The 14,911-nt window shown below is 47.7% G+C and overlaps 1 protein-coding gene across 3 annotated transcripts in view; it reads left to right on the top strand.

Annotated features, from left to right (window-relative positions):
- The first annotated feature begins 4,069 nt into the window (after window positions 1-4,069).
- The window catches only part of DPF3 (double PHD fingers 3), a 250,785-nt gene continuing 239,943 nt past the window's right edge, over window positions 4,070-14,911 (top strand). For 2 of the 3 annotated variants that reach the window (XR_014795854.1, XR_014795855.1), the window contains exon 1: window positions 4,070-4,195. Coding sequence is in view for 1 of the 3 variants with exons in the window: in XM_084893529.1 (XP_084749655.1) it covers window positions 4,164-4,195 (32 nt within the window). In the remaining 2 variants the exon portion in view is untranslated. The remainder of the gene's footprint in view (window positions 4,196-14,911) is intronic. The other variant, XM_084893529.1, reaches the window with a different exon arrangement.

The following is a 14,911-nucleotide window of genomic DNA, read 5'->3' on the forward strand; positions in this document are numbered from 1 at the left end:
CCCCATGTCCCCTCTCCCTGACCAGACTGGCTGGACCCCACCCATGCACGAATTCATGCACTGGGACTCTAATATATAACCGAGTGGCCAGATTATTATGCAAAGATCATAATAATCTGGCCACTCAGTGTATATAAATGAAATCTAATGCACAATTTGACATTCTATCTTTTCTATTTTGAAAATTGTAATTAGGTAATACCAAATAAAGTAAATACACAATTGTAAAAGAAAGCACTTTATTGTTTTAATGGTACAAAAGCAAGAAAGACAACATAAAGTTATCCAGATTTAAAATAGTTGTTTGTGTTGTGAGTAAATGTCATTTAAAAACATGTTTCAATAGAAAAATGGTTTGTAAATCAGTTTGTAGAAGATTTTAAAAATCAATGATTAATAAAAAATACAGAACATTTCATGAATTTTTGTGTCATTGTTGTGCAGGGGTCATGATAATTTTTAAAGCATTTTAAATATCCTCATCTGAGGATATGTTTATTGATTTTTAGGGAGAGGGGAAGGAGAGAGAGAGAGAAGAAACATCAATTGGTTGCCTCCCATGTGTGCTCCTACTGGGGATTGAACCCAAAACTTAGGTATGTACTCTGATTGGGAATTGGACCCACAAACTTTTGGTGTATGGGACAACACTCCAACCAACTGAGCCACCTGGGCAGGCAAGTCCATGATAATCTTCTCTGTATTGTTCTAATTGTAGCATAAATGCTGGTGATGTAAGCATGACAATTTCATTTTCTGATGTCTCATTTTATTCAGATCCCCTACATTTTTTATGTCAACAAGAAAGTATTAAATATATTTATTAAAAAATTTATCAGATATTCAGCATTTAGACACTGGACATGTATTACATCATTCAATCCTGGAAAGAGTCACATGAAATAGGTTCTATGATTTATTGCCATTTTTCTTTTTCTCTTTTGTTTTTTTCTTTAAATTCTTGATTGTTTAAAGCACATGTGTCAAACACAAGGCCCGCGGGCCAAATCCAGCCCGCCAGGCCTTGCAATGTGGCCCACACCGCGCTGTCATCACTGCACTCCGCTATCAGTTTATGACATTGTCAGTTTATGACTGTTCAGTAAACCATTCGGCCCGCGATTTAGGCTGGATTTTAGATTTTGGCCCCTTCTCTGATTGAGTTCGACACCCCTAGTTTAAAGTATTACATATGTCTCCTTTTTCCTCTATTGATCTGGCCACCCCCAAACCTCCAACACATGCCCTCACCCACCTAGTGTCTGTGCCTATTGGTTATGATTATATGCATGCATATAAGTCCTTTGGTTGATCTCTTATCTCCCTTCCTCTTACCCCCCTCCTTCCCTCTGAATTTTGATGGTCTGTTCGATGCTTCTTTGTCTCTGGATCTATTTCTGTTCATCAGTTTATGCTGTTCATTATATTCCACAAATGAGTGAGATCATGTGATATTTATCTTCTCTGACTGGCTTATTTCACTTAGCATGATGCTCTCCAGGTCCATCCATGCTGTTGGAAATGGTAAGAGAGTTCTTTCTTTTTTATAGCGGCACAGTGTTCCACTGTGTAGATGTACCACAGATTTCTAATCCACTCATCTGCTGATGGGCACTTAGGCTGTTTCCAAATCTCAGCTATTATAGATTATGCTGCTATGAACTCAGGGGTGCATCTGTCCTTTTATTGCCATTTTTCGGATGAAGAAACATTCAAGTTGCTAAGTAAACTTGTCCAAGATTACTCAGTTGGCAATTGGGGGACTCAGGACACTTTTTACCATATGTAGCACTTCCTTGCAAAATGAATGTAAAATTTAACATTCCCCCAAAATGGTTCAAATTCCCTGTCTCCTTTTGAGAGGTGCACACTAAGCCTTCACAGAGTGACTGGGTGATGACCTATGAACCAGGAGGTCACGGTTCGATTCCTGGTCAGAGCACATGCCTGACCTATGAACCAGGAGGCCGCCGATCAATTATTCTCTCTCATCATTGATGTTTCTATCTCTCTCCTCCCTTCCTCTCTGAAATTAAAAAAATATATATATATTTAAAAAGCAAGACCTATTCTACTTATAAAAATCCTGCTTCCAAGTCATTATTTTCTCAATTCAATCATTATAAAATGTAACAAATGATTAAGTTCTGGATTAGAATTTCTCAAAATAAAGACAGCTCTAGCCTGCCATTTTCAAGTGTGCTGGATAGTGACAAATCATGCTGGTCTCTGCCTCTGGGCCTTAACACAATACATGATTGTACAGGCTTAGGGTGTATATTTTTGCTTTAATGTGTGATATAAATATATTCCCCCTCTCCTATTAAATCGCTAGCCTTGTTCAGGGCAGGCTAGATTTTATGCTTCCTTTATCAAGGCTGCACATATTAAAATACACTGTTGCCTTCCACTATGAATTGCTGCGATTTTGATATCTCAAAGAGGCGGGTGGGAGTTCTGACTGATACTTCAACCTCATGCTTCTTGCATCAGAATACAATGCTTGCATTTTCATGTTTTCAGGGCACATCCCAGGCAAAGTACTAACGTTTGAACCAATAAGAAAGAAACTTTTCAAACTGGAATTTTAGAAAAGAGGACAACTTTTCAAACTGCAAGGTGCTGTACAAAGCAACCTATAGAAGTTGACTCCACTATCAGCTGGGTAGAATGAATGAAGGGGTTAAAATGGCCAAATCTTACAAACATACCGAATTCAGCTCTGTTCTGTTTATTTGTAACTCCAATAGTGTAATGAGTTGGATTCGGAAAGTTTTGGAACTTAAAAAAAAAAGTTTCGGTTTTTATTCATTGCCTTGAGAGGAGCCCTGAGAAAGGAAGGGAGAGGGCACAGCTTTGAAGAACTGGCTATTCGGCCTCTCCTCTCCCCCCCTCCCCTCCCCCCTCTCCCCTCCCCCCACTATCTTAGCTATTTGACCTGATTCAACAACTTTGGGATGGCAGCCAGGTTTCTGTATGCTGACGAGGCCTCTAATTCAGGATTCAGTGCGATTTCACCCACCTCGGGAGCTTCCCCACTGCTCCCCGGGCGGAAGACTGGCTTCACAGACATCTCCCCAATTTTGCCAGAGGTTCTCCAGGGAGGAGTCCACACAGGCTGGGCACCTCCAGTCCCATCAGAGTGTTCATTAGCAAACCCTTTCCACCTCCTATCTAACAGTCACGCCAGAATCGCGTGTGCCACTCTGCAGAAAGGGGTTATGCCCCCCCGCCCCAGGCTAGGTAGCAGAATACGTTCCCCAAAGCTTCCTTAAACCTTCCCTACACCTAAGCCAGTTCTGAGAGCCGGGTCCCCCCATTCTCCCCAGGCGCCCGGAGCCTGGTCCCTGCAGAAGTCCCCGGTGTGTGTGCAGGACAGGAGAGGTGGCCGCGGAGGGGGAGCCGCGCGGGGTGACCACCGCTCCTTACATAACCGAAGCCCGGCTGCCAGAGGGAGCGGCCTGACACTGAGACTTTCCAGGAGGGAGGGAGGGGAGTTGCTGTCCTGGAATCGCCAGGAACAGCCGCGGCAGTTCCAAGAAACCGAGAGAGAGGAGAGAGGAGGAAGGTGACTGAGATAAAGAAAGCACTTCGGGAATGAGCCTGTGAAGAAGCCGCGGGACCCAGAGCAAACGGCAAACAGCTGGGCACGTGTACTAATGTGTCAGATGCAACGGCAACCTTCCAACGTTTGCACGGGGAGCAAGGGATTTGCCCTCTTTGGGGGATTAAACACGTCGTAGAAAAAAGCCAAAAACGTAATGAATGGGGAGTTCCGGTGGTTTGTTGAAAAAAATACATACACCTTTCTGTCCGGATGCGCGAACTCTGTGCCGATACCTAGAAAGTGGAAACTCAGACCGAACTGGAATACTCTCTCCCCGTGCGTCTCCGCTTTTCCTCAACCCGAAAGAGCAGCTCGCGCGCGCGCGCGGTTACTGCCCCTTTAAGACCCGCTCGCTCTCGGGCTCTACAAAAGGGAGTGACCTCTGGGCTTTGACAGCTCTCCTAATAACTACCACCGCGCAGGCCCCGCCCCCCTGGCGGCCGGCGGCGCCCATTGGCCGGCGGGCCGGTATCCCGCGCTCCCATTGGCTCCCCGCTTCCCCTGAGCGAACCTTTAGAACTCTGAGACAGACAATATTCTGTTACATTGTAGCAAAATGGCGACTGTCATTCACAACCCCCTGAAAGCGTAAGTAAGACTAAAAAAATGTACATATTCCGCGTGGTTTCGATATGAAAAAAAAGGCGCCTTCCTGCGTGCGGAGCGCCGCCGAGGCACCGCGCTCGCGGGCGCCTGCCGCCGCGGCGGGGCTTCCCTCTTTTCTTTCAGCTCTTTTACTTCTTCATCTTTTTTATTTTTTTTATTTTTCCCTCCCAACAAGCAGAAACGTCAGGAGATGCAATTAACAAGAAGAAAATTGTTACTTGTGTGTTCTGCTTAATTGGCGGAGGGATAGAGAGAGAGAGAGAGGAGGGAGAGCGGCGGGGAGCCCGGCGCTCGAGCGCTCTGCAGCCAGGGGGTCGCGGGCGGCTCGGGGACAACACGGTCCCCCGAGTGCCCGGCCTCGCGGGGCGGCGAGCGCGGCGCGGGGGGCGGCCTCGCGGGACGGGGCGCGGGGCAGGGGCCGCCCGGCTGCACTTGGCGGAGCTCAGGCACCTCCGAAGCCCGGGTCCCCCCGCCCGGCGGGCGACTCCGTCCGCCCGGGCGAGCGGAGCGGACCGCGGCTGCTCGGAGTTTGCAGGGAGCAGCTCTCCGCCTTCCGATCGCTGGGCGGAGAGTTTGTGTAAACCGCCCGGAGTTGCGAGGACCGCGGGGGGGGGGGGGGGGGGGGCGCGCGGCAGCGGGTCCCGGGAGTCCCGGGGCCCAGGTGGTTTGCTCGGAGCTTTGCTGCCGGGGCAGCCCCCGGAGCGTGACGGCAGCGCTCCGGGCGGCCGCCGGTGTGTCTGTGTGTCTGGGTGTGTGTGTTTGTGGGTGAACGGGCTGTAGTCAGTGCACGACTCGGGTTAACTTGGGGCGGATTTGGAAGCCGGAGGAGCTGCCGGTCTCAAGAACGGTGTTCTCGCCGCCTCCTCCCGCTCCTCCGGGTGGAAAGCCGAGGCGGGCGGGGAGGCGGCGTTTGCTCGCGGCCGGAGCGAGGGGCAGGTGCCTGTGCCGCCGGCAGACTTGGAGCGGACGCCCGGATCCGGGACGGAGGGGGCGGGCTGCACGAGGGCACGCGGGGGCCAGTCCCCGCGCCCGGCAGCCAGTTCCTGCCTTCCTTCCTCCGCCTTTTCATCCTGGCTTCCTTCCTTCCTTCCTTCCTCCCTTCCTTCCAGGCTGTGGAGCTGCTAAGCCGCCAAGTCCGCTCGCTCGCGATCGCGGGGCCGGAGGTGGCTGCGGAGAACGAGCGCCGCCCGGAAAGGGGCGCTCCTGGCGGGGACGTGGGCAGCGGGGCGCTCCCTCCGGGGTCCGCGCGGGGGGACCGGCTCTGCCCAGCCGTCCTGGGAGCGGCGGTCGAGGGGAGGGGGAGTGCGGGTGTGCGTGGGGGAGTTTCGTGCCGAATCCCCGGGGGTGCGTGGCGGATACCCCCTCCTCCCCAGATTCTTTCAGCCCCGCGCAGCGGCGTCCGCACCCCCAAGCTCCTCCGGGAGTGACATCCAGGTTCGCACCGGGGGTGAGTGGTGGTGGTGGGGTGTCCCTATGGGGTGGCGGCGGCAGTGGGATTCCTATGGCGAAGGAACGCTCGGGGAGAAGGAATCGCGCTGGTACCAGCTTGTCTCCCATCTGTAACGGGGAAAAGGGGTAAGGATGCCCCAGGTCTGGGAGTTTTAAATGCACACATACACACGCATGGGAAGGCTGCTTGTTAAGAGGTCTTTTGAACCCGAGGCTGATCGGAGGACAGCGGCTCCCGGCATCCGTTCTGGCTGGGAAGCGCCGGTAGCACTGCGCTTGAACGCCACAGCTCGCGCCCAAGAAAGAAAATGTTTTGTGACAGAACCAATGGGCGTAACTTCGCCGCCACATCCTTCCCCCCCTCCCTCCCCCATCCCCACCCCCGCGGCTCTCGCTGGCCACACCGCTGATGCTCTGAGTTTCTGCTGAGCCTATGGGCTGATGTGCAGCGTACCCGTCTCTAGCCGAAATCCCATAACCAGGCGGATGCCACCCAGTACATTCAAGTTTTGAGAGAAATCTCGCATGTGCACCGGGTTTGTTTCCTTTTGGGAAGGCGGTGCCCCGGTTACCCCGGCGCCCGCTTTCGCGCGGGCGGGCGCGGAGTCTCACCGCTCCGGGGTTCCGCTGCTCGCTCCAGGGTTTTTTCTTTTCTTTTCCTTACCTTTTGGACCGTAGAAGGGGTACGTGTTCGGGGGACGGTGTGTATGTAGGGTTAGAAATGGCGGGGGGAGGGGGGAAGGGGGCGGAAAGTGGAATTAGTTATGAATTTTTATACTCGAACTTTATTATTAGAAGCACTTGCAATGCGATGTATTTGTAGCTACGAGTCGCCATACACGCGTACACTGGCATACGCACCACTCTCCTGCCGGCTTTACTAGGTGGGAGCGGAGTGGTCCTTTGTAATTAGCTGCTCCTTTCTGTACCCCAGCCCCTTTCCCTGGGGTAAGAGGGTGTAAACAATACCCCAGGCCAGCCGAGCCTCCGGCTGGAGCTTTTAACCTCCTAAGGCGGGAGCGTGCACGTTGTTTTTTTTTTGGGAGACCTACACCATCTGCCTTTATTTTTTAACAACTTGTTTAATAAAACATCTATTTTTCATTTGTTTTTAAAAGTTGCTGATCAGGAAACAATGCACACGTGAATAAATTATGCATGGGCTAAATTAGAACAAAGCGCAGAGGCCCATCAAGCCAAAAGGCTGCCTGGATGGTGGTGCTGAGGGAGGAGGAGGGGGTGCGGGGGAGGGGGGCGGGTGCGGGGGAGGAGAATGGTTTGGAGACCTGTGTTTTCATCCTCAGAGGTCCCTCCTGACAATGAAAGGTAGCTGAATGACATTAGCATTTTCTCTGTGTGCTTTTGAGTCTCTCTTCCCTAAGGAAAAAAAAAAAGAAAGAGAAAAGAAAAAAAGAAAAAGAAAATGCCAGACACCACCGCCGCCCCCTACAGCAACTGGTCGGTCACTCACAGGTTTCTTCTAGGATTGGGGGATAAAGTGGTGGTAGATAAAGTTCTGGGAACAAAGGAGACCAGGTTTCATGCAGCACCGCTGCCTATCTACCCTGAGTATTGGACATTTTTCATGTATGCTTGCCTTCTCCACGCGGGACATGCAGTCACTCAATAGCCCAGGTACCTGGATGGCACAGTTTGAACTCATGGCTTGAGGTCTTCCTTCAGGACCCCAAGCCCCTGCAGCCACTTCTCTCTGCAGTTTGGCTTTCTTCCCGCCTGTTTTTGATCACCCCTCAACTCTCCTCCTCATCCCTCCTCCTCATCCTCTTCACCCCCCTTCTCTCTGAAGTTGACAGCCCGGCTTCTCTTTCTGTTGCCTTTAACATCTTATTACTGCCCAACAGGGTGTGAGAGGCAGAAACAGGAGCTGCCTGGACTGATCAGATCACAAAGGGGGACTCGGCAGGTGGCCGCACCGCCGAGCAGTCACATCTGGACACACAGAGTTTAAAAGCAGAGATGGGCATGTATGAAGTGTAAATGGGTATTACACAGGACTTAATTTAGCAGCTACACTGTCTGAGCCTCGATGCTTGAGTCACCCCCATTTATTACACCTACAGGCAAGATAAGGACCATGCAGTGAAGTAATTACACATGTGGGTAACATAAATATGAATTTGATAAAAGGTCTCTGTGTAAAACAGTGACATTACATATTGTGTTCTGGTTGATATCTGCATTCCTAGGAAACATAATGTTTTTAATATACATTCTAATCTTACTAGTTGTTCTAATTCAGGTAAATCACCCTTCCCAAACCTGCTATCAACACTGTACAACTTACTTTTATTAAGTTATCAAGACTCTGGATTGTATGCACTTAAACTGGGAATGTCTGCCACCTTCTGCCAGACTTGATTATGCACATACGAGTCTATTATTATAACTGCCTGCTTAGAAAAGAATAACTGTTATTATTATTTAATTATTCCTTATGAACCAGCAGGGCTTTACCTCAAGTAACTATTTGTTTGTAGAGAAGGAGACCAGTAAACTAATTTCTCATGCTGATAATTGTGATCACACAAAATGGTACTAAAACTTTTTTTTTTGCTAGAATTTTCACTTGTTTAGAGGTATTTTTTTTATTTTATTTTTTTTAATCTCTGTTTGGTTATTAAGGACACAGCTCTGGGAGAATTAGACATACATAGCTAAGGTCAGACAGCGGTTCATGTGCACAGATCTCAAATCTTCGTCTCTATACATTCTGTGATCCGGATACAATGCATTCTAATCTGAAGTGGCTCTGGGCCTGGGAAAGTTGTGTGGTTGTCAGCCACTTAGAAGCCAGACTTTGCTCTTGCTGTGGCAGGTTAGATACCAGAGACAAGGGTGAGGGGGCACACATTCCTGGTTCTAATCTCCTCTTAGCTCTTTCCCAACTAGAGGAAGAGGGGACTTGGAGGTTGGGACTTTGTGCGTTTGCAGCCTTTTATGGACATTTTAGCCCCTTATGAGAAAAGGACCCTCAGACATTTTAAACCAACAGATGCCTACGAACCACCTTCTCCATCTGCTTCTGGCCGCCACTGGAGGCAGGGGTGGGGGTGGGGGGAGAGAAGCGCTCTGAATTCTCCAAGCTTCATGAGCGCGCATTATTTTTCAGTGGGAAGAATGTCTGGTCTGGATGGGATACCCATAAAGGAGACTAATTTCTGCCAGAACCCGAGTGGAGGCGTTATCTGAGGGTAAACCTCTGAAAGTAGCCCAGTCTGCAGACCACCTGGGAGACACGCAGAGGTCACAGTGGAAGGCAGCTGCTCAGATCCGTAAGGTGGGCTGAAATGCAGGGGCAACTTAATTGGAGACTTACCTTCCTGTCTTTTTCTTTTCTTTCTTTTTTTTTTTTTTAAAAATATATATATTTTATTGATTTTTTTTTACAGAGAGGAAGGGAGAGGGATAGAGAGCTAGAAACATCGATGAGAGAGAAACATCATTCAGCTGCCTCTTGCACACCCCCCACTGGGGATGTGCCCGCAACCAATGTACATGCCCTTGACCGGAATCGAACCTGGGACCCTTCAGTCCGCAGACCGACGCTCTATCCACTGAGCCAAACCGGTTTCGGCTCTTCCTGTCTTGGTGGAATGATGCAGGCAACTGGAATTTGGAATACGCCCGAGAAAGACCATAATATCTCAAGCTGTTTCAGAGCCATCTGCTCAGACAATGCAACAAATAAAGATGTCGCAGGCAGCATGCTTTGTTTTTGAGCTGGCACCAGAAAAAGAAAGGAAACCGAGTCTGATGTTTTCGTTTTCAGTGCCACCACCCGGAATGGAGTGGTGGTGGGGGCTGGGTCATAAAAAGGCACCAGAGTCCAGGCCTGTTTTTCATCCCCACCTCTTGGGAAGCACCTTGGAGTTTTTTTCTGAGTGTACTAGAAGTCTCTAGAAGACAGACATGTAGCCGAATGTGGCAAGCCCCTGGCCAAAGAAATGCCTGCAACCATTGAAAATTGTTTTTGCCCAGGCAGGTTTCCCTTCATGGGCCGATGTAAAAGCATGACCCTAGTGTTAAGTCGTCTTTACATTTGTGGGTATTTAACCAGGAAAGATAAAGAATTGCTGGGCCTGGGGTGGGGATCGGTGAGTGGATAAAAACCATCCAGTGGCCTGGAACTCTGAGAAGATGATTAACCCCAAGAGAGTGATATTATGGCCCTTTGTAAGTTCCCACGTTTCCTTCGGTCGTGTGAGTGACTGGGGAAGAGATGAGGTGTTGTGTTTTTGTAATTTGTTTTTCTTATTGGTCCGGTTACTAGTGTTTCACAGTCTGTCAAACCATATGGATGAATGGAGCCAGCATCGTAAAACTGTCACCAAAGGAAGGTTTTTGAAGCCTGTGATTTGCATCAGAGTTTTAAAAGCAGTGGTTGGGAGGTGCCGGGTGTGTGTGTGTGTGTGTGTGTGTGGGGGGGGGGGGATGAGGGGATGGGGGGGTAGGGGTGGGGAGGGGCAGACTGTTTGGAATTTCTAGGTAGAGTGTTTGTGAATAGTTGTGCGTGGGGGATTAGGCTCAGAGCTTCTAATAATGGTGTTCGAATAGCTGACCTTGAGTCCTCCACCACCCAGGCCTCAGTTCTGAGCCTGGGGATCAATGATGGCACAAGCTAATCCTTCTTTTGCCACCCTCTCCACCCTCCCTGAATCTGGAAACTGTGGCCATCTCAGGCTGCTGTGAAAAGAATGAGATTTTTCTCCTTGTTGTTACTTCGAAAACCTGCTGTTTTTATTAACTGTAGTTGGAAGCTCCACCAGAAAAAGGTTTCCCAGTCCCCAAACTTCCACCTGCCGTCAGTGTGACCCCCTCTCAAGCTCTGACCCTCTTCCACATAATAACTGGAAAAAAAACAACAACAGAATTTCTGACCAATGGCTAGTCTTTTGCAGTTTTATTTAGTTAGTTAGTTTAGGTTAATCCTCACCCGAGGATATTTACCCATTGATTTTTAGCGAGAGTGGAAGAGAGAGAGAGGAAGACAGAGAGAAACATCCATGTGAGAGGAACACATTGATTGGTTGCCTCCTTCATGTGTCCCTTCCAGGACCCCGGGCCGAGGAGGAGCCTGCAACCAAGATTCCCTTGCCCGGAATCGAAACTGGGATCATTTGGTCCACAGGCTGATGTGTTATTCACTGAGCAAAACCAATTAGGGCTTTTCCGGTTATGATGATTTCAGAGTAATGGAGAAGCAAAAGCTCTGGGAGAGGAGGCCCTGAGTTCTGCTCCGAGCTCTACCACCGACTAGCTGTGTGGTCTTATACACAGAGCTTGTCTGAGCTGCATATTCCTTGTCTTTAAGATGAAGGTTATACACCTTGATTGCCCAAATTCCTTCCAGGTCAAAAACTGTGGCTCTTACTATGGTCAATTAGGACAGGGAGAGGACAGTTAGGGGCCAGAGGTCAAATTCTTCCTTGTTTCAAAAGTGTGGCGCTACGTGGCTAGAGTGTCAATCCCTGGACTGAAGGGTCATGGGTTCCATTCCTGGTCAAGGGCATATACCTTGATTTACCTCAATGGGTGAGGATTGAAAGTGTGGCTCTAAAGTGTTGCTAAGATGGGGATTCCTCTGTAATTTCACCTTCTCTGGTCCAGGCTTGCTACACTGTCCTACCACCTAGAGTTCTAGTCGAGATGGAACTTCCTTTCCCTTCTCAGGGCCTACGGCTGAGGACCAGGTGGTGGTCCACTTAGAACATGGGCTTTTCTTCCGATTTTCTCTCTTGAACACTTTCCTTCCCATCCTCTGGAAAGAGGAAAGAGAAGTGGGATGACTAATTGGCTTATTCTACTATATATAAGCAATCAGATAAAGTTTTGGGTTGTGAAATTACTGAGAATATCTGCCTTTTTTCTCACTCTTTTCTTTAAATGTGAGGAGGGAGAAGGGAACCAAGCAAAAGGTTTTTCCTCCTGGATTTCATTTATCCACATCTCCCTGGATCTACCCTCTCCTCCACCCTGGCACCCATCCCAAGTAACTGGAAATAAAGTGCTTATTTTTACTTCTATTTGGGCAGCCTCAGATATCTGGCTGTTCAGTGAGCTGAAGTAGGTGGACCTTTACTGGTGTCTCATTGAGCTTTCTCTAGTGTACTCGTATTACTGCTGAGGAAATGGAGGTGCCCAGCAGACCCATCACCGAGGCTGGCTGTACCCTGGTGTGTATTAGCAGTGTCTTGATTTATTTTTTATTTTTATTTTTTTAAAAAAATATATATTTTATTGATTTTTATACAGAGAGGAAGGGAGAGAGATAGAGAGTTAGAAACATCGATGAGAGAGAGTCATCGATCAGCTGCCTCTTGCACACCCCCTACTGGGGATATGCCCGCAACCAAGGTACATGCCCTTGACCGGAATCGAACCCGGGACCCTTCAGTCCCCAAGCTGACGCTCTATCCATTGAGCCAAATCAGTCCTGGCACAGTGTCTTGATTTAAATTCACTGCCACTCCTCCAGTGATATGCCTCCAGATCATCCCAGATTCTTCTGGAGTCAATATTATTAGGCTTTCCTTTGGTTGAAACCTCCCTTGGCGATTTTCTCTACGCCTAAAAAAGGAAGAGGGTGTTGCAAACCCATCACAGAATTCACAGATGCCTAAATTATAAGACTTAGGCAGACAGACAGAGCTTTTTTCTTTTCTTTTTTAAACATTTTTTTTTAATTGATTTCAGAGAGGAAGGGAGAGGGAGAGAGAGATAAACATTAATGATGAGAATCATTGATTGGCTGCCTTCTGCACACCCCCTAGTGGGGATCAAGCCTGCAACCCAGGCATGTGCCCTTGCCCAGAATAAAACCCGGAACCCTTCAGTCCGCAGGTTGATGCTCTATCCACTGAGCTAAATCGGCTAGGGCCAGAGGTAGCTTCTTAATTTTTTTCTCTAATTGTGGTAGAATATATATGACATATAATTTAATGTTGATAACATGTAAATGTACCATTTTAACCATTTTAAGTGTATAATACAGTGCCATTAAGTACGTTCATAATGTTGTGCAGCCTTTGATACTATACATTTCTAGAACTTCATTTTATCAATTCCAAATAGCCCCTCCTACCTTGTAGTCCCTGATAACCACTATTAAATTTTCTATGTTTATGGATTTGCCTATTCTAAGCATCTCATATAAGCAGAATCATACAATATTTGCCCTTTTGTGACTGGTTGATTTCACTTACATAGTGTTCTTAAAGTTCAACTATGTAATAGAAGGTGTCAGGATTTTCTTCCTTTTTATGGCTGAATATATATACTGAGTGGCCAGATTATTATGATCTCTGAATGCATAATAATATGACCACTCAGTATATATCCTATATAATAAAAGACTAATATGTAAATTGTCCCCTTGGCCAGGAGTTCGACCAGTAGGCAGGCTGGCCAACCGCTCATATCCCCTCCCCCTGGCCAAGCTGGCCAGACCTCACCCATGCACGAATTAATGCACTGGGCCTCTAATATATATTCCTGCAATAGGGCTTCCTGTGGTGGTCTCCGCTGCCCCGCCTACTTCCCTTCCTCCTCCCCACCCAGCCTGCTTCCTTCCATTCCCTGCCATCCTGCTTCCTTTCTATAGCACTTGGCTTTCTCTACTTTCTGAAACTGGATAAGCAAATTAACCGCCATCTTGGTTGAGTTAATTTGCATATTGGCTTCTAATTGGCTTGTGGGCGTGGTTTGTATCATAGTGGAGGTAAGGTCAATTTGCATGATTCTCTTTTATTTTATTTTATTTTATTTTATTTTCTCTCTCTCTCTCTTTTATATTAAGGTATTATATGTGTACATACCTTACCAATCCCCACCCCCCCCACTCCCATACATGCCCTCCCTCTCCATAGTTTTTCGTCCATTGGTTATGCTTATATGCATGTATACAAGTCCTTTGGTTGATCTCTTATCTCCCCCATATATCCCTTCCCTCCCCGCTGTAATTTGACAGTTTGTTTCTTTACTGTCTCTGTAACTATCTTTTTGTTCATCAGTTTATAATGTTCCTTATTATCCATAAATGAGTGAGATCATGTGGTGTTTTCCTATCATTGACTGGCTTATTTCACTCGCATGTTTCTCTTTTATTAGATAGGCTATATATACACTGAGTGGCCAGATTATTATGCATTCAGAGATCATAATAATCTGACCATTCAGTGTATAATTTTGTTGTTTACTCATTCATCTAATGATGGACATGGGTTATTTTCAACTTTTGGCTATTGTGAATAATGTAGCTATGGACATGGGTAGATAAGAAGCTTTCAATTCTTTTGGGTATATGCCTAGATCCCCTGCATTTTTAGACTCTTTAAAATGTACAGGCAACCCCACCTCATAAACATAAAGAATTATCATTATTTTGGGGGTTGAATGCCCTGGAAACCCAGAGACTCACTCCTCTCCTCCCTGGCCACAAAGATTGCCTTCCCCTTGTCTCCTCCCCTTCCCTAAGGGCAGGGACTCTCTGAGGGTCAGGGTTTGGGTTTGGGAGGCTCTCGGAGCTGAGCAAAGTTACCTAGTGAGTCTTGGGGCGAAGGTCTCCTAGGCAGAGAGGTTTCATCTGGTGACAGGGAGTTGAGGGAGCATCTGGAATGACAAGACAAGACAGCTTGAAAGTCAAGAGTTAGTAAATCAGGCCTGTCTTTTTATACAGTGAAAAGAGCTCTCTTCTTTTCCCTTCCCCTACAACCAGCCTTGCTTACCCTCCAAGGGACCCAAATGAAATAATGGATGTGAAAACACTTCAGGAGGTGTAAAGAACAAATGGGAGGTGTTACTAGAACTACAGTTTCCTGGAGCTGACTGAGAGTCAACAATACCTCACCTATGAGACATTATTTTAATATATTAAAACTAAAATAAGTGAAAGGAATCTGCTGTTACACATCGTGCGCAATCATTGTTTCTCAGGAAATGCAAAGCCTTACTCGTCCAGCTGTGTGTAAATAGACCTGGGATTGTAGTGGGATTTTCCTATTGTCTGGGCTTGAAATAGGTGAGAATGTGAGCTCAAGGGAAGCCCTGGTCTTATTTTCCATTGGCTGCCCTGAACCGGGTCCACCTTCAAATCAGGGGAAACAGAAGCCTGAGGGCACAGGCAGCCCTTTCCTGGAATTTGGGCTTAATCACCATCCAGACTCCTCACTCTATCAAGAGGACTCCAGCCAAAACCGGTTTGGCTCAGTGGTAGAGTGTCAGTCTGCGGAC

Source organism: Pipistrellus hanaki, assembly GCF_964339955.1.
Source record: "Pipistrellus hanaki genome assembly, chromosome: 1".
Taxonomy (NCBI): domain Eukaryota; kingdom Metazoa; phylum Chordata; class Mammalia; order Chiroptera; family Vespertilionidae; genus Pipistrellus; species Pipistrellus hanaki.